This window comes from Mobula hypostoma, chromosome 13 (genome assembly GCF_963921235.1).
Source record: "Mobula hypostoma chromosome 13, sMobHyp1.1, whole genome shotgun sequence".
Classification (NCBI taxonomy): domain Eukaryota; kingdom Metazoa; phylum Chordata; class Chondrichthyes; order Myliobatiformes; family Myliobatidae; genus Mobula; species Mobula hypostoma.
Window position 1 is genome coordinate 26,494,085 of NC_086109.1, and position 20,935 is coordinate 26,515,019.

Consider the following 20,935-nt stretch of genomic DNA (forward strand, 5'->3'; position numbering starts at 1 on the left):
TAGCATCCTCCTCACTGCTAACACTGCCACCCAGCTTCGTGTCATCCGCAAACTTGGAGATGCTGCATTTAATTCCCTCATCCAAGTCATTAATATATATTGTAAACAACTGGGGTCCCAGCACTGAGCCTTGCGGTACCCCACTAGTCACCGCCTGCCATTCTGAAAAGGTCCCGTTTATTCCCACTCTTTGCTTCCTGTCTGCTAACCAATTCTCCACCCACACCAATACCTTACCCCCAATACTGTGTGCTTTAAGTTTGCACACTAATCTCCTGTGTGGGACCTTGTCAAAAGCCTTTTGAAAATCCAAATATACCACATCCACTGGTTCTCCCCTATCCACTCTACTAGTTACATCCTCAAAAAATTCTATGAGATTCGTCAGACATGATTTTCCTTTCACAAATCCATGCTGACTTTGTCCGATGATCTCACTGCTTTCCAAATGTGCTGTTTTCACATCCTTGATAACTGACTCCAGCAGTTTCCCCACCACCGACGTTAGGCTAACCGGTCAATAATTCCCCGGTTTCTCTATCCCTCCTTTTTTAAAAAGTGGGGTTACATTAGCCACCCTCCAATCCTCAGGAACTAGTCCAGAATCTAACGAGTTTTGAAAAATTATCACTAATGCATCCACTATTTCCTTAAGCACAAATGATTTTCTAGCATGCGTTCATCATTAATTTGAGGCAAAACATAACTAGGTGTATTTAAATGGATAATTCCCGTATTTCAAGTTTTTTATGGCATTTATCTGGCCCACCATCCGCTCATTAATACGCGATCTGGCCCACAGAGGCGAAAAGGTTGCCCCTGGTATAACAGATGATTCCACAAATTGCCTTCATTGAAAAGTGTGCATATACATGAGAAAACATTGTAAAATAAATGCAAATGAAATTATGTTAGTCATAGTTTTCTCCTTTTGCTTGTTCTTTCTTTCCTCTCTTTTCTATAGGTGTATACCTCAGATAAATATTATGTGGAGATTTGTGGAAATATAAATATATGATATATATGTACAATATCTGAAATACATCTTATGGAAATGTTTGTTTGATGATGAATTTCAATAAAAAATAAATTACAAAAAAAAAGAGATTATGTTATTCTTCCAGTTAGGAATACCTATAAAAGACCTATTTCTGTAAAAATAATCAGTCCTATTCAATGCACTCTAGAGGCTTTGCAAAAAATGGATTTACTGTAAATACAGTTGTTTGCAGAGCCCTTTATGCAAAATTAGCTTACATATTATAAAGTAGCTGAATGGAAAAAGATAACTCGTCCTCACGTTCAATATTTCTAAGAGTCTTCTGTAAAAAGGAAATTATGGTGTAGAGATGCACCAAGCTATTGTCATGCAGGTACACCAAATAAATTGGAAGGCTAATTAAATGCTGGTCTTTTGTGCAAAGGGTGACAGGCCATTAAAGCAGAGTTTTGATGCATATTTACAGCACACTGGTATGACAACATCTTAAATATTGTGTTCAGCTTTGATCTTCATGGTTAAAGAAGGATGTACTTTAAAATTCACTGGATTGATTGTTTGGATGAAGGCGTTGACATATGAAAAGAAGCTGAGTATGTTCGACCTCTACTCATTACAGTTTAGAAGAATGAAGAGTGATCTTATTGGAACGTGATGCTAAAAAGATGTTCCCAGACTGGGGTTACCTACAAAATTTCAGATGAAGGGGACACCCATTTAAGATGTTGATGAGGAGAAATGATTTAATTCTCACAGTATTTTGACAGTTAAGTGTTCTCTATTCAAGGAGCTGGTGATAAAGTCTTTTACTCTTGACAAGTAAGGCTTTCATTTTAACAAGATGCTGGTGAATCTCAGCAACTTCTGACTGGTGATCAATGAAACCAACAGAACAACTAAATACTTTGTTAATCACTCTTTTTCTGGGAAATGATTGTCGCCAACACTAGCCTGTAACTTCCCTTTGGACTTGGAGGCAATTTGATGTAGTCGAACCAAGGTGAGGCAGTGGGTCTGTCACTGAGAGCGAGGAAGACCCGGGGTTCGATTGATTTATGCCGAATTGGAATGGTTGGGTAAAGGCCAAATCGAGGCAGTGATGTCCGGGCCCCAGAACGTACAAACGCAACTGAACCTGATGTTTGGATGCCGATTTAAGCACTGAGCCAAATCAGAAAGGTCGGTATAGGCCAAATCGAGGTGGCAGGGTCTAAGCTCCAGAGCATATTGAAGTAACTGAACCTGATGTTTGGATGCTGAATAAAGCACTGAGCCAAATCAGAAAGGTTGGTACAGGCGAAATCAAGGTGGCAGGGTCCAAAGCATATCGAAGTAACTGAACCTGATGTTTGGATAACAATTTAAGCACCAGGCCAGACTGAAGGGCCTGTACTGTGCTGTACTGTTCTATGAAAAGGTCAGGGCTTCAAGGCTTGAGGCAAAGAACAGACCGGTTCGACTCACTGCTCCGCTCCGCACTGAATTAAGGGTCTGTGGACAGACTCTTGCTGTGGACTTCAGCTCAGAATGCTATTTTTTGTTTGCGTGATTTGTTTTTTTTCTCTGCATATTAGGTGTTCGATGGTCTTTTTAAGGGATTCTTATGGGTTTCTTTGTTTTGTGGCTGCCTGTTAGGAGACGAATCTCAAGGTTATAGAATATATACATACTTTGATAACAAATGCACTTGGAACTTTGAACTTTGCACAAATATCTGAACCACAGTGGATATGGGGAGTGTGTGGGAAAGTGGTGCTGAGGCCAAAACTGGATAAGCCATAAACTTATTGAATAGCAGAACATGTAAAGAAGCTAATTGGCATACACCTGCTCCTCTTTATTAGATTATTAAGTTCCCGTTGGTGGATTTGATGACTATGCTGCTTTGTAATCACTAACAAGGAGCTCCAGTGAGCTCTGGTGGATGCAGAACCTACACTTGTCTCTAATTTTTGTGGTGATTACATTGATAAACAGTGAGAAAGATAAAATGAGCTGATAGATTCTTATGATTTTTTTGAATATTGAAGCTGAGTCATAGAGCATTGCAGCACAAAAACAGGCTATTCAGCCTATCTAGTCCATGCCTGTCTGGTCTACTTCTCAGTCCCACCCACCTGCACCCAGACCATAGCCCTCCATACCTCTCTCATCCATATACCTTTCCAAACTTCTCTTAAATGTTATAATTGAATTCGCATCCACCACTTCTGCTGGCAGCTCATTTTACTGCTTTCTAAGTAAAGAAGATCCCTCTCAGATTCCTCTTAAATATTTCATAGCTGAGAAACTGAACTACGCCATTTTTAAATCTCCAGATGGATATCTCTTCGCTGGGACATCATCCGACTTCCTTGGGAGAGACACAGCTCTATTTCGTTCCCCTATACATCATCTGGAAAATCAGCGTATCCGCACTGAACACAATAACTTGCTTTGGCTAAGTGGTAAGTGAGAATAAGGTTTGCTGCAAATGAACAATATCAGCGTGATAGACATTAAAATTTTTTAATTTTAACAATTACATAGACTGCAGAATCAGTTTTTGCATTGTGGAATTAACAAACTTGCATGCAAAAGTCTTGTCTGTACCATGCCTTGAAGCAGTCACCAAACTGGCAATTTATTGGCATAGAAAATTCTGCAGGTGCTGAAAATTTAGAGCAACACACTCAAGATGCTGGAGGAAGTGAGCAAGTCAGGCAATACCTATGATGGGGCATAAACGGTCAATGTTTTGGGCTGAGATTCCGGCTCTTTCCTTTCCATGAAGGACCTTGGCCCAAAACATTGCCTGTTTATTTCCCTCCGTAGAAGCTGCCTGACTTGCTGAATTCTTCCAGCATTTTGTGTGTGCTGGCAATCTATTCACCTCTGGGGTAAATAGGTGCAGAACTTCACTGATTTTACACACCAACAGTAATTGGTCTATGTTTCTCTCCTAAACAATCCTTGCGGCACAAGATTTGCTTCCACTCTGGTTCTTTGGATTCTGAGGTGAAAATTGGTGGTCAACAAGAGGACCTACAAACTTTACAACAGATGGGGCAGGCAGGTTGGGAGTTTGTGAGGTGGTGGACTCCTTCTGACCATTATGCAGGCCTTTTGTGTGACCATGATGTATGCACTTCAACTTTTCGATACCATTGCAATTCCTCCTTCTCCTTTTTGGCTTATTAAAAGGTGTACTTATTAGGTTTACTGATTATCCTAAGAAAATAAACCCAAAAGGTAGTTTGCACCTAAGCTTCCCTTCATTTCTTTTCTTCTTTTCCCTTTCTGTCTTCACTTCTCCTTACTTCTTCTCTTTCGTTCATACTTATTTGCTCTTTCTTTCTTTCCTTGTCTCTCCTTCTGTCTATCTTTCCCTTTTTTATGTCTCACATTCTTGACACTTTTCTCTCACCTGCCAAGAGGTTTTGGCAAGGGATCGTGTTATTAGCCTCCATGTAGCATAAATCATTTTGCTTCCCTCTAATTATAGAGTTCGAGCTCAGCATATGTGGTGAAAATTGGGTGGGAAAGTGGAGGGGAGGATCATGTGGCTCAGCTCAGACCGAGTGGGAGCAGAGCCTCAGCCAGGAGCTGGCAATGTTAGACAGGAAATAGGGATTAGGATGAATTGGAATCTGTGAAATACTGGGGCATCGACCTGGAGAGGCCATAATCTGTAACCTTGACCCAGGGAAGGAAGCTGGACTGGATTCCATGGCTGGGTGCCAGCTAACTCTATAAAGATCAGTGATCAGTGCTGGAAAGACACAAGTCTGATAAGGTTAATGATTAATGAGGAAATATTTATCATGGCGTGTCAGGCACTGCCTGCTTAGAAAAAATGAAGAGAGTCCGATAAAGATGGGTTCATGTTCTACCATGTGGAAGATTGAACTGGGTTGGACTTGAATGAAAAGAATTTTAATGGATCAGGAGTATAAGAGTCTGTCTTCTTAGACTTCGTGTTCAATTATATTTTAATAGTCCCAGCATTGCTTTTCTGATCACTGAAAGCTGATAGAAGCTCACAGTTGTTTTGACAATCTCGTCCTGCCATTTTGCATTAAAGTTTTAAAGTTAACTTCTAGCAGAACTAATTTGAGTCATGGTATTTGCCACATATTTTTCTCTTCAGATGCCAAGTTTATTGGGATGTACCCAATTTCTGATACTTCCAATGACGACGATGATAAAGTATACATATTTTTAAGAGAGACAGCCGTGGATGCAGCAGACTTCGAAAGAGCCATTTACTCCAGAGTGGCCAGAGTTTGTAAGGTTGGTTTCTGAAAATTGGGTTCTGTCAATATTTCTTAGTGATCTTATTTTTTTTAATTGTTGAGGGATGGTATTATTCTTACTAATATTATTATTATGTATTTTTGAAGCCTTTGCAAGATTAGTTACTTTATATGATAATCTGATCTGGTAGAAAACTTTTTATTTATGAATAGTAAACCAACCTTTAATCGAGAGGAATACCTCAATTTCCCACTCCAACCATTTTAAACCCTCTGTGTGTCAGCGCCTCGGGTATGAGTGTATGAGTGCAATGAGAATTCCGCTAGTTTTGCAAAGAATTTTACATTAATTGGTCTTCCATTCACCTGTCTAAGCTGAGCAGGTAAAGATTACAATGTCAAACCACCTCCCCTAGGTGTGATATCGTAGTGATGTGTGAAGATTAGATAAATCCACCACAGGGGGGAAAAAAAAGCAAAATTGATCATTGTAATTCAAAGGAAGACATGGGAGTCCAAAACGTGAGTCTAACTTCGGGTTTACTTTTAGCGAGGCATGCATATGTCACGTGCTAGAGAGATGACATAAGACGTCACGTATTTTTACATATAACCTGTAATGAATTATTTTAACGAACAAGAACGCTTAATCAAACAATATATATATACAAGGTTTCTCAAATATTACTGAAATATTAAATACACAGCAATCATGGCTCACTATAACGTCAAATCATGCTCTCAGCGTGAATTTTAGTTGAATAGAAATAATATAACTCTCCTCCCAAAAGATGCAAAAGTGGGAGAAGGGAACTTTGGTGGAAGTTTCTACATGCTGCAAAGCATAGTCCTGGCTCTAATTATTTCTGTAGAGCCATCTGCTCATACTTGCACCAGATATATCTCTGTTCTTTATTATTTTCTCAGACTGGATCATATCAATAGACACTAGAGAAGAAATAATGAGAGAGAGCGAGAGCAGAGTTGAAAGAAAACATTAAAGCTAAGAATATAAACAAGAGAAAAATAAATTGCGTTGGGAATAAAGCAACAGGGGAAAAGAATACAGAGTGAAATTTAAATAATACTTCATTAGAAACACTCTAAAACATATCAAAGACAGTGACTTATTTTGAGATTCATAAACACAAGAGACTCGCAGATGCTTGAAATATTTGGCCACACACAAAATGCTGGAGGAACTCAGTAAGTCAGACAGCATCTATGGAGGGGAGTAAGCATCTGGCGTTTCAGGCCGAGATCTTGCATCAGTCCTGTTTGTTACATACGCACGGAGTAGAAGGATCAAGCATTTTCAGTGAGTCATACCAGCCACTGTACTTGCCGGGCAGTTTACGGTGCAGGAGCTACGAACGGGGCTTGCTGAGACGAAAACATACACACTTGAAAGCCTGCACTGAAAGGGTGCGCCTCCCGCAAGTAGAAGGCCGAATCGATTCACTGGGCAATAAATCAGCCACATGAACGCTTGCCCGGTGAATCTCACAATCAATCTGAAACCTGGATAAATTTCAACTTTTTCTCAGACTGTACTTTAGGAATTTTAGCATCCACCTGAACCACAAGATATAATGTGTCACCTGAATAGGGTCAACTTTGATGACACAGTCATCCTTCCATGCTGTGCTGAAACATGTAGCTCGTATGAGATTTGTACTGATAACTTCTTGGCTTAGAGAAATCAATCCCGTCCACTGAGAGAAGAACCAACAGGGAGCCGTACTAAAACACTATAGGAGATTAAAAGCAGCAGGGAAACGAAGCAGAAAGCAAGAAACAGCAAGTAAATGAGAGCAAAATGTAAAAATAGAATATTTTGCCAATCTCTCCATGTTTAACCAATAGGAAGTAATTTAATCCATAATATTCAGTTCTAAAATTGCCTTGTCTGCTATTCCAATGCCAACAGAGTATCCCTAACACTTCAAGAAAAGCAATAAACTTGAGTATTGGAGGGACAGTTGACTTATAGCCATTTTCACATACAACACTTCACCAAATGGAATTGTTTTCTGAGGCTGCCTTCAATGTTTAAACTTGACTATGGCAGTTGTAACTCACTTGAGCTTAACACCAATGGCTCAACTGGTAAAAGTGGGCAAGTGAAATCCTAGTTTGCCATTAGTTCTCGAGGGTGCTAGAGAAACAGGAGAAATGTTTTCATCCAGGTCATGCTCTCTTCTTGCTGCTGCCATCAGGAAGGAGCTAAAGGAGCCTTAGGTCCCACCCCACTTGATTCAGGAACAGTTATTACCCCTCAACCAGCAGTTCTTCGTTGATCTCTATTATGTTTCTTCGTATTCACTGTGAATGCCCACAAGAAAATGAATCTCAGGGTGGTATATGGAGACATATATGTACTTTGATAATAAAACTTACTTTGCACTTTAAACTTTATCTGCACAACATTAAACTTGAAAACTAATTTACTTTCCCTTGTCATGATGACATGTTAGTTCACTCCCTTAAAGACTGAGCGACAGGGTCCTAAAACCTACTTCCCTGCGGCTATCCGTTGGCAGGTTATAAAGTTGGTTTATGGTACTCATTAGTCAACAAGGACCCTTATAATTGTTTTGGCTTGCTGCCTAAATGTCTGAAAGATGGTCTAATGTTACACAGGATCAGCAATCTTTCTGATGTCCTCGAGGAATAGAAGTTTGGCCTGACATTTATCTTCATTGACTTTTTTGTACATCACTAAATAAACTTATACTCTATCTAATACTGAAGCTGGGCATCAATAGATACAAAAATATCAATATAAATTTTGCATTTGAATACACAGTCCCAAAATAGCCTGCAAAATAGTATGACATATTGTTTCATAGAAAACAATGTTGAAACTTGGTATTTTTCAAAGCAGGGTCATACTGAAGGTATGAAAGCAAATTTCTAACAAGAAAGGAACTTTGCAAGTCAGTCAGCATCTTTGGAAAAACATAAACAGTTGATATTTTGGGCTGAACCCTTCTCAGCTCGAAGCATCAACTGCTTATTCCCCTTTTAGATGCTGTCTGACTTGTTGAGTTCCTCCAGCATTTTGCGTGTGCTGCTTAAGATGTCCAGAATCTGCAGATTTTTCTTTTGTGTTTATGACTTTCTAACAAATGAACCAAGAATTCTGGATGAACACATTGCACAACGAGCAGACAGGGAGAGGTTGGAAAAAATGCCTTTACATCTCTTCACCTCTGATAAGAACAGAAGAGAAGCACATTTAGTGCTCGCTGTGTCCTCCTGTTGACCCTGCACACAGACAAAAGTAAATCAGAAAGGCACCAGTGGACAGCAAATTGGCTAAACCATTAGGAATATAGTCAGCAGCATTTCCTAGCTGTTCCTGCTGCCATCACTTGACAGAAACCCAGTTTATATGTTGAAACAAGGTGACTACCACCCCAGCAGCATAGTAATATTCCAGAGTGGCAGCAGCTCAGGGCAATTTCTTGGACAAGGTATTTTTTAAAATGCATGGTTCCTAACCAGGTGAAATAGTATTGCAGGTAGAACAGCTCAGGGTTATATAGAACACCACAACCACTCCCCCACCCCCACCCCCACACACACACACACATTAAATTTCAAATTTTGTGAAACAATCCTGCACAGACAGCATCCTGAACATTTTAAAATTTGAGATTTTCCCTCTAAAATAAGATTTCCCCTCCACATTTTATCATCCTTAATTGAAGTTCCTTTTGATTTTTTTTTAACTGACTTCTGTTGGATCAAACTAACCAGTTTGGCAGTCTAGTAATAAACATTCAACCTTTGCAATAATTATTCTCTGATAATTATGCTCAATTTCTTCAAAGTTCCATTATTACCATTTTCAGAGTAATGAAAATAAATTCACAGTTTAAGAATAACATTGGAATCCAAAGCCACTCTAAATGTTAAACGCACAAGCTTATCCTCCCTTTGTTGCTTTTTCCCTTAGAAGTCCACTGCCTTTTAGAAGCTGCTATAATTATGGTTGTTCCGTGACAGATATATTTTTTCAGTAGTATGTCATGGACAAACAGATACCAATATGGACAGATTTATGGACTAAACTTGGAACTGCACCAGAGGCTAGTAAAGGGTCACTGCCATACCATGTAAGTTATTTGTGATGCCTTAAAGTGTTTCCACATGTCAGCGGAACCTTGCAGAATCCTGATGGGAAAAGACAGAATCCTACCATAGTTCAAATACCAAACTGCATAAAACAATGACCTTCTTGGAAAATAGTTGTGGACTGCAAAGCATAATAAAATCTAGTCTCAATTTTTCTAATACCTAAACAACTGGGCCTGTCCTGGATAATTGTGGAAGAACTTCTTCAATCATTAACATTTGTGGATTATAGAGACAATGAGAGTATGTACAGTAGGAAGTTAATTTTGACCCATGACCTCCTTTGTTTGATCAGGTTTAAAGCGCACAATGTTAAGTTGGTTTAGTTCAAAGTTCCCAGTAGATTTACTATCAAAGTACATATATGTCACCATATCCAACCCTGAGATTCATTTTCTTCCAGGCATACTCAGTAAATCCAAGAAACACAATAGAGTCAATGAATGACTGCACCAACGGGGCGGATGAACAACCAAAGTGCATAAGGCAACAAACTGCGCAAATACAAAAGAAGAAAAAAAGAAGTAATAATAATAATAAATAAACAAGCAATAAATATTGAAAACATGAGATGAAAAGTCAGCTACTGTGACAATGATTAAGCAAGTAAATTGCCATCGTGATTTATTACTGATTTTAACTGTTAAAATTTTTCGACAAGAAATATTCCTGAAATTTAAAAAAAGAACTTGTAAGATTAGGTTTTAAATTTTACTTTAAGGATGTTAAAATATCTATTTTGGCATCGTCCATGACACACAGCAATGTGATCATGCCTAAATAATCTGTTTTATTAACTGGTGCAGATGAAGGCTCTCTACCTGAAATGTCGACTTTCCGTTTCCGTACCTCCACAGACGCTGCCTCAGCTGTTGAGTTCCTCCAATACCTTGCTTGCTGCTTCAGATTACAGCACCTGCAGTCTTTTGTGTCTCCTTGCTGCTCTTTTTTAAATTATTTTGAGAATACCAGGGATCACTCTCCCACTTTCCATTAAAGTAGATGCATTGGAGCTTTAATATCCACCTGTGTGAACTATCAGGGTGGATACAAGGGAATGCAGATGCTGGAACATGAGGCAGGTTGATCATCGTCTGTGATGTAGCTCTGATGAAGGGCTTCAATCTGAAATGTCAACAGTTCCTTTCCTCCACAGATGCTGCTCGACCCTCTGTGTTCCTCTAGCAGGTCATTACTCCTGAGTAATCAAGTTCTTAATTTAGTATCTCATTTGAAATTCAGCTGTCTAGAAGTTCATCCTCAGTTGGCTGGCCTAAATGTACTATACTGTCTCAAGTCTTTGTATTCCGTCTCCAAGGTTCATTATGTTGAAGTCAATGGAATTAATTTTGGAGGTAGAATTCAATAATGTGAGACAATTACATGACACGAATTGTCAACGTATTTCGTGTTGAGTACCTCTGACATTATGATAATCTTATGGGAGCATGAACCTAGATTTTTATGTGTATAAGTTTTGGAGAGAAACTTGAAGTCAGAATTGCAGACCCACATTTGAAAAGGGTCTAAAGGATTTAATTCCCTCCTCTTTCTGGAAAAACCAAGCTGTTGTCAATACAAATAATTTTCTTTTTATTTGCTTCAAATTTATTCCCATAACTTTCTTCTGCTGTATGATTTGATGCTTTGGAAAGAGGACCTAGAGCCAGAAAGTCATAAAATAAATAGAAATATTCAGTGGCCTATGATGCATTCCAACTATCCAGTCCCTTGTGTGAGGAGCTTCATAAGTTACTGTATCTCTGTCTTTTCAGGCTCAGAGGTATAGATCTTGCATAGTTCCGAAGCAGTTAGATGTTAATATAACAAATGCTGATTTTGGGAAATCGAAGAATATACTTTCTATAATTATAACAGGATTAACTATCGGTATTTACCTTATACATTTGTAGCAACGGTTACATTATGGCTTCAGTCAGCTAAAAGGTGATGAATATCTAGATCACAGTGTTACTAATTACTAAAAGATATCTGGGTCAATTACCACATTTGAAACTCCTTAGTTATGATGCAACATAGTAACTTCTGTGGATGCCATTATTTTCTCAACTTAGCGGCTGAGGTATAACAATCCTTCATAAGATTATTCTGCATTGAGTATGAATACATATTTCTAGGTAGCTCTGAGAAATGAGATCTCTTGCCCAGGTTATGACATCATCTGAAATCCTTCATCTGATGATTGCCTCAGCTTACAAAAATCTGTCCTAGTGATATGAATCTCTCAAAGATACCACACACAGCCATTGTACTTGAGATTCTTCAGGACAATTTTGGGTACATATATAACCTCATTCAGAGACTGATAGAACTAACCTCCTCCCATCACTGCAAAATCTCTTCTCTAATCCAAGATTAAAGTTCTTTCCAGCTCTTTTTCTGAGCAATATAGTTGGTCTCCTGCCTGAATGAAAGAGGGAAGTTGGTAAAAACAAAAGCTGATAGAATTTATAAACTACTATCCAGGGAGCTGTAAAGTTCTTGTAAACCAAGAACTGATTTTACACTTGTGTCTTAATTCCCATTTGCACTCAGCTGACTGATGAAACGTGACACAAACTTGATATACTTGAAAACATGAGAGCAACTGATTCCGATGCCAGCTTTCACTATTCCATTTTACAATGCAAGGAACAACATGGGAACTGCAAAAAAAAACAAATAATAGGTGTTAAAATATGGATTACTTGGATTTGGTTTTACCTCCTGCATAGTATCTAAAAATAGTCAAAGAGAAAAAGCTGATCATTGGTTGTAGTGGTTTCATTTACTCCACCTTAAGATGGTACCGGCATACATTGGCAGCTCTCTACGGGCTGCAGAAAATTGTTCCGTTTGACTTATTTTGCTCTCTACCTTCTTACCTCACGTTCCTACTATAAAAAGAAATTCTTCGATCATAATCATAAAACATTTATGGCGCATTATGGGGTAATTTCGCCTAAGATGTTCATATTGACTCTCTGTAGAATAATCCATTCAGTTCCAATTCCCCTGCTCTTTACATAAAGCCCTATAAAGTGTTTATTCAACTCCCTTCAACAGACTTGGTTGACTTTGTTTTCACCATCCTTACTCATAGTGAGTTCCAGATGATGACATTTGCTGTCATTTTGCCACTCAAAAACCCTTACTTCTTTTATCATTAAAAGATAGAGCATTTATGTTCAGAGTCCTCTGGCGATTCTGATGCCAAACGGATTTATTGAAGATAATTTACAAGACTCCTGACTAAACTGCCCATGTGATCTAACATAAGCAAAAAAGCCCTGCATATCTTAAAGATTTCTGGCAAATTGGACCAATGATTGAGCCAGCAGGTTTATAGAGAGGATAAAAGTTGGGATGAGGAATGTTGACTGTATTATTGTGCCCTGAAATTTTGGGACAAGTGGCTCTGGCAACAATTTATTTTGTTGGTGCCATCAAAGAATGATAGTTATATCGCAGATCATAGCAGTAGACCCCTCAGCATTTGCTACCATTTATAACATGTCCAGAGTTCAAGACAATTATCTATTTTTGCTCAATGTCTCCTAATTCTTGGAAAAACAAATTTTTATTCTTTCACCCAAATTGATAATAAATATTCTGAAAAATTTCCCGAATAGATTGCTGGAGAATATTATTCTTCATAAATTCTCAAAAGGAGAACATTGTCTTTCAACGTACTGCCACAAGGTTACATTTAATACTGTGCACTATGAATACTAATGTTTTCCTGGCAACATTTTACTAAATGATTTTTAGATGGTCACAGAGATGACATTCATAAATACTTTTATACGTATCATGAGGTGGTGGGAGTTGGGGGTGGAAGAAACAACTGACAGTATTGCTGTGTTAGAAGCTGGCATGAACCCGATATGCCATATAGCACTTTTCTGTGTCATGATACGTAGGTACACAGGCATGATCTATGCTTCCCCACACAATGCTAATTACTCCTTACCAAATCATTCTTGTCCACATTTTCAGTCACTCTATCCCAATTCTCTCTGATGATAGATTCCAGTAACTTTCCAAAAATAATCTTAAACTTCTTCCCTTCTTTCCCCTACTCATTAAGAGTTTACAATCCAGGGATACAATCTAGTGAGTCTGCAAAATCATATCTAATGTCTTGGAATCTTTTCAATTATTTTAGAAATCCATCATCTGCTGCAGATATATCTAACTTAAGCCTTATTGCTTTCTTCTTTGCTTGCACGAAGCTTTCCATATGAAATTCTCTGGAGAGCCTATCATTTGTGGAACATTTGACAAGTGGAAGGAGGAGTAAATTTGGAAATGTTTGCTTCCTGTCATCATTGGAATTTTAGATTATGAAGACACGCAGTCCTCTTTTATTGTCATTTAGTAATGCATGCATTAAGAAATGATACAATATTTCCTCCGGTGTGATATCACAAAATACGGGACAGACCAAGACTGAAAAAACTGACAAAACCACATAATTATAACATATAATTACAACAGTGCAACAATATCATAACTTGATGAAGAAGTCCATGAGCACAGTAAAAGTTCAAAGTCTCTCAAATGTCCCACATCCCACGCAGACGGGAGAAGGAAGAAGAACTCTCCCTGCCATGCCCGACCACAATCCGTCTCTGAGTCATCCGAAAACTTTGAGCCTCCGAATCAGCTCTCCGACACTGAGTACTGAGTGCCATCTCTGTCTGAAATATTTGACCTCAATTTCAGTCACCAACAGCAGGCAAAGCTGGGGATTTTGAGGCCTTCCCTCCGGAAGATTCCCGACTGCGCAGTAACGACAGCAGCGAATGAGAGTTTCAGGAATTTCTCCAGATGTTCCTCTGTGCTTTCACGTCCGTCTTCATCAAATCAGAATTGTCCACGACCCCTATTTAACGGAGACAATATCATTTTTCACCGGAGGGCAGCGCGCACGGCACGCTGCTCTCTCTCCTCCCGCTGTTAAACAAGGAAAGTGACATAAGAAAAGTTCCTTTGCTTCCAAACAAACATTCTATGGCCTTCACTGCTGCTATTCATTCCATCTTCATCCTTGGCTCCAAGCTTATTGCTTCCACATCAGCACTAATATTGAATTACCCTTTCATTCAAATATTCTGCCACTTGAGGTCTGAGGTGCTTGGTTTCATTGGCTAAATTTCTGCTTTCTCATAAGTAAAGTATACTTTAAGGTACTGAGAAAATTTTAAATCTTACATGTCTTCTACAGACTCCTGTATCCTAGTTTCTTACACTATAAGATCAGATATGTATAATATGGCATGTTTGTAAATACTGGGGAAAAGTATATATTTTCATTAATGCATATCATACCATTGGAGCAGATCTATTATACCATTTGTCCAGAATTAGTTACAGGACCATGACAGTCTTATCTGCAAATCTATGTCCATATGAAGCTTCTTGATCTGAAATGTATAGTGCCCAATTTCCTCCATAGACTCTGCCTGACTCATTGAGTTCCTCCAGCATCTGCAATCTCTTATGTCTCCAGTGTATGTATGAGGAGTTGCCCGTGATTTTACCTTTAGCATTCTTTTGTTGACTTTGCTGATTAGCTAATGCCAAATTAGTTGAAGAAAGTACACTTCTGGTAATGATTCCTGCTTTTGAAAAGGGCCAGCAAATAGTTCTGGCATATTATCATTCTGCCTAAAGGGCATCTTTTCAGTTGAATGCTTGTCCAACATCGTGCATGGTACATTTTCCATTTGGAATAGATTTGACGGTGACCTTTTGAATGGAGGAAGATCTCAGCAGTGAGAAAGGTCTTGAAGATTATTATGCTTTATGCCACAGCAGGAGAGGCTTGAATTTAATTGCATAACTGAAACATTCTGGATATTTTAACATCAGTTTGCTGGAAATCAAACCCGTTGAAATAAATGAAAGGTGTTGTTAAGATTTATAACGTAAATCATAAATGAAGTAGCTTGTTCAATGTGCCTCAGGACACAAAGCAATTTAATTCTTCCAGTTTGGGTTCCATTTTCCCAACAGTAGAAGGAAAAATTGTTGTGCAGTCCCCCTAATCCATTTACTGAGCACTAACAGGGTAATTTAAGGTCATAAGCTAATTTGAATCCTTTGATTCATCTTAATTTATCTCAAATTATCATAGAGAAGAAAATCAATTTCTGTCATGAATTAAGATGCAGTTATTTCAAAGAAAAAGATTCACCTTCTATTTGGATTCATTTTCTATTGTACGATACATATCTTTCTCTTCAAAGGTTCAATGATTCATTTATGATCAAATTATATATCTATATGCAATTCTGAAGTTTGTCCTCCTGATAGCCACAAAACAAAAAAAAAGAACATGAAAGTCTTATTGTCTTATTTAGCAGTGTAATTAATTTACCAGCATCAAATAAGTGCTTCAACATTTGCTTTAGAAAGTGGAATGTGATGAAGTGCATTCACTGTCCCCAAATTAACCCCCCACCCAAAAGCCCCTATTGGCTCTCATCATATTGGCAATTGCAAACAGGACTTCTGTGGCTGCTTCAAGCCTTCATCATGAAAGTTGCTATTGACAGACTACAATATGTGCCACATATGGCTGTAACTATCCTTAGGCATTTGGCAGCAAAACTAACAGTCCCCAGCAAGGCAGTCAGAAAGTCCCTCTTGAAGAAAAGTCATCCTATTTTTTTCAGCTCTGCCTGGTTGTGGAACTTAGAGCAGATCTCTGCAAGGATCATTCCCCCCAACCACACCCCAAAGCAAAATACCATCCCATCACTTCCTCTCTGAGATCGTGTACAACTTCAGCTGTTGACCAGACAATAGCTTTCTGCAAGGCCCGTGATTGAATGCTCATCACAGCAGTTCACTAATAGTAAATAAACAAACCCAGCACACTGATTACCCATGGATGTAAGAGATGCTGGAAATTTAGAGTAACACTCACAAAATGCTGGAGATATTCAGCATGCAGGCAGCATTTATGGAGAGGAATAAACAGCCAACGTTTTAGGCCAAGGCCCAGTTCTAATAAAGGGTCTCAGCCTGAAATGTTGACTGTCTATTCCTCTCCATAGATTCTACCTGACTTGCAGATTTCCTCCAGCATTTTGTATGTGTTACTCTGGATTGCCCATGGATCTGCCTTTTTGGTCTCAAAAAGTATATAAGGATCATCCTGCACTGATCCAACACAATCCAATTTCCACACCATTAATTTTTTTTTTAAATTCTGAATTAAACAAAAATAGTGAATCACATCATTCATCTTCGAGCAAAACCCTCATGGATCAAAATAATGCGTCTTGGCAAGGAAAAAGCGGATAAGTAGTCCAGGTCTGAATGAATTAGTTCACTATGAATGCTCAGCAAAAAGATAAGTGGTGGATTCAAGAGTGCAATTTATGACAATTAAATCTATGAATATGGAATACATACATGGTTGAGGAGAACGGAGTCTAAGGCAGGCAATTGTATGGTTAATCAGACCTGACATTCTTGTAGCTATGTAGGAAGAGTCTAAGAGTGTGCAATGACACAAATGTGATAACTAAAAGGAGGGATCCCTTAATACGAGAAACATAGAAAACCTACAGCGCAATACAGGCCCTTTGGCCCACATAGCTGTGCCGAACATGTCCTTACCTTAGAAATTACCGAGGGTTACCCAAAGCCCTCTATTTTTCTAAGCTCTATGTACCTATCCAGGAGTGTCTTAAAAGAGGAGGAGGAGAAGATGGCGGCGAAACGCAGCGTGCGCGGCCACGCCGGTGAATGATATCTGTAATATGTCAAGTAGGGTACCGTGCACAATTCTGATTTGATGGAGACAGACGTGAGAGTACGGAGGAGCATCTGGAGAAACTTCTGTAATGCCCGCTTCGCTGCCGCTGCTACTATGTGGTCCGGAATCTCAGGACGAGAAGGCCCCGAATCCTCGGCTTTGCTTGTTTTAGCAGCCAGGGTGAGGTCAAAGATGCTCGGCAGAGGATGGTGCTTGGGAGGCTGTATCGGAGGGCCTGGTCGGAGGCTCGAAGTTTTCGGATGGACGGACTCAGTGTCGGCTGTTGGCGGGTGCTTCCAATGCATCGGCAGTTGTCGGTGCCTGGAGGTTTATGGCAGTGAGTTTCTCTCTTTTGCCACCTGCTATCGGGGACTCGGGAGTCAATCGGGACTTTGAGACTTTTTTTTAGCATGCCCATGGTCTGCTCTTCATCAAATTATGGCACTGCTGTAACTATATGTTATAATTATATGGTCCTGTTAGTCTTTGGTTTGTCCTGTTCTTCTGTGATAGCACTCTGGATCATTGTATCATTTCTTAATGCATGCATGCATTTCTAAATGACAATAAACGAGGACTGAGTGTTCTCATAATCTAATCTAATCTAAAAAAAAAGACTCTATCATATCTGCCTCCACCACCGTCACCGGCACTCCATGCACTCACAACTCTCTGTAAAAAACTTACCCCTGACATCTCCTCTGTACCTACTTCAAGCACCTTAAAACTGGGCCCTCTCGTGCTAGTCATTCCAGCCCTGGGAAAATGCCTCTGACTATCCACACGATCAATGCCTCTCATCATCTTGTACACCTCTATCAGGTCACCTCTCATTCTCCGTCGCTCCAAGGAAAAAAGGCTGGGTTCACTCAACCTATTCTCATAAGGCATGCTCCCCAATCCAGGCAACATCCTTGTAAATCTCCTCTGCACCCTTTCTGTGGTGTCCACATCCTTCCTGTAGTGAGGTGACCAGAACTGGACACAGTACTCCAAGTGGGGTCTGACCAGAGTCCTACTGCAGAGGTATACAAACTAAGTTGAAGTTTACGAAACAACATCTGATACATTCAGGCAAATACCAGGAGTTAGTAGAGCAGTGCCAGACAGGGGTGGAGGGCACGATGCGAGCCTATACAGGTGGAGTGTAGAGGTTTGCTGGCGGCTTGCTCTGCAGAACCTACTCTCCTTGGCATTATGAGGGCTGCAAAGCAAAGAGCCACATCAGGACCATCACAGAGGTTGCTGAGCGAGGCTCCAGATGGCTGTGGATCAGGAGGTGTGACCCATGGAACAATGCTACTGGGACAAGCCAGGGCCTGATGAACCCTGATGGGGACTCCTGGGCCAAAACACCCTATGACCCCAGGTCACATCACTGAAGATGAGTCCCAGTGCATTCTAGGATGTATCTCAGCATCAGTATTAATGTCACAAAATGCAATCAAACACAGCTCAAAGTATGTCAGGGTGTGTGTAAAAGTAATCTGTGAGACCAGGAAAGTAAATCATAATATTTGCTGAACACAGAAGATATGAAATTAATTAAGATAAATCAAAATATAAAAAAATTGCAGAGGATGGAAATCTGAAATAAAAACAACAGTACAGAAAGGAAAAGGTGAGGAATAAATTAACAAAAAAAAACTGGTGGTGATGCTGATTGAAGAAGCAGGTGAAGACTCGTTAACAGTTAAGTTCTCTCGATAAAATATAAATAGCAGGAGATGACTAAGGGATGGTAACAAGATGGAAAAAAAACAGTGCTAGAACTGAGAACAGTGCATTTAAAACACTAAGTACTAAATTACTGCTTCTCACTTCAACCCTCCTCTTCCACACCGCACCCCCCCCCCCGGACTGGCTTCACCTATCACCTTCTAGTTTGCACTCCTTTCCCTCCCCCACCTTCTTGATCTGACCTCTTCCCCCTTCCTTTCCAGTCCTGATGAAGAGTCAGCCTGAAACGTCAACTCTTTATTCCTTTCCACAGTTGCTGCCTGATCTGCTGAGTTCCTCCAGCATTTTGCGTGAGTTGCTCTGCATTTCCAGCAGTTGTAGAATCTCTTGTGGTTACACTAAATTACAGGAGCTTCTTGTTACACTGTAATTCCACATCTGAACGTCATGTGCAGTTGCTATTAATGCTTAATGGAATACTTAATGAAAATGTCAATAAGCCAATGAGTTGGACGTGGAGCCTATGATTCACCATACAGTGCTGCTGAGCAGTCAATCAACTCTGAAAATAAAACCTGTTGAAAGAGTGGAGGAAACATTACCAGCAGTAATTCTCCCAATAAAAGCATGGTACCTTGTCCAAAATAATCCAGTCAGCAAAGGGTTATTAGATATGAATGGTGTAATTAAATCCACTTCAACCACTTGCGGCACTGTGGGTCACCAGGCTTGAGTTACAGAATTGCTCAATCACCTTCATTCTGCCTCACCTCGTTATCTAGCCAATTAGTTGTAGTCGATGCCATGCTACCCTCAATATTGTCCAAATGTGTGAGAATCCTTTACTTCCAGGTCTCCTGACCAAAACTCTGTTCCCTTTCCTACCCATTATCTCTGCACATCGCCTTTGTCCCATCTTTCTGCTGGGTCTGCATCATAGAAACATAGAAACATAGAAAATAGGTGCAGGAGTAGGCCATTCAGCCCTTCGAGCTTGCACCGCCATTCAATATGATCATGGCTGATCATCCAACTCAGAACCCTGTACCTGCCTTCTCTCCATACCCTCTGATCCCGTTCTATATCTAACTCCCTCTTAAATATAGCCAATGAACTGGCCTCAACTGTTTCCTGTGGCAGAGAATGCCACAGATTCACCACTCTCTGTGTGAAGAAGTTTTTCCTCACCTCGGTCCTAAAAGGCTTCCCCTTTATCCTTAAACTGCGACCCCTCATTCTGGACTTCCCCAACATCGGGAACAATCTTCCTACACCTACCCTGTCCAATCCCTTTAAAATTTTATACGTTTCAATAAGATCCCCCCCTCAATCTTCTAAATTCCAGAGAGTATAAGCCTAGTCGATCCAGTCTTTCATCATATGAAAGTCCTGCCATCCCAGGAATCGATCTGGTGAACCTTCTTTGTACTCCCTGTATGGCAAGAATGTCTTTCCTCAGATTAGGGGACCAAAACTGCACACAATATTCCAGGTGTGGTCTCACCAAGGCCTTGTACAACTGCAGTAGTACCTCCCTGCTCCTGTACTCGAACCCTCTTGCTATGAATGCCAGCATACCATTCGCCTTTTTCACCGCCTGCTGTACCTGTGTGCCCACTTTCAATGACTGGTGTACAATGACACCCAGGTCTCGTTGCACCTCCCCTTTTCCTAATCGGCCACCATTCAGATCATAATCTGTTTCCCTGTTTTTGCCACCAAAGTGGATAACTTCACAATTATCCACATTAAATTGCATCTGCCATGAACTTGCCCACTCACCTAACCTATCCAAGTCACCCTGCATCCTCTTAGCATCCTCCTCACAGCTAACACTGCCACCCAGCTTTGTGTCATCCGCAAACTTGGAGATGCTGCATTTAATTCCCTCATCCAAGTCATTAATATATATTGTAAACAACTGAGGTCCCAGCACTGAGCCTTGCGGTACCCCACTAGTCACTGCCTGCCATTCTGAAAAGGTCCCGTTTATTCCCACTCTTTGCTTCCTGTCTGCCAACCAATTCTCTATCCGCATCAATACCATACCCCCAATACCGTGTGCTTTAAGTTTGCACACTAATCTCCTGTGTGGGACCTTGT

General features: G+C 40.0%; 1 protein-coding gene across 3 annotated transcripts in view; it reads left to right on the forward strand.

Moving 5' to 3' along the window:
* Positions 1-20,935, forward strand: part of LOC134355509 (semaphorin-3D-like) — a 116,592-nt gene that overhangs the window by 62,134 nt on the left and 33,523 nt on the right. For all 3 annotated transcript variants that reach the window (XR_010020100.1, XM_063065487.1, XM_063065488.1), the window contains exons 6-7: positions 3,319-3,447; positions 5,130-5,272. Coding sequence is in view for 2 of the 3 variants with exons in the window: in XM_063065487.1 (XP_062921557.1) it covers positions 3,319-3,447; positions 5,130-5,272 (272 nt within the window). In the remaining variant the exon portion in view is untranslated. The remainder of the gene's footprint in view (positions 1-3,318; positions 3,448-5,129; positions 5,273-20,935) is intronic.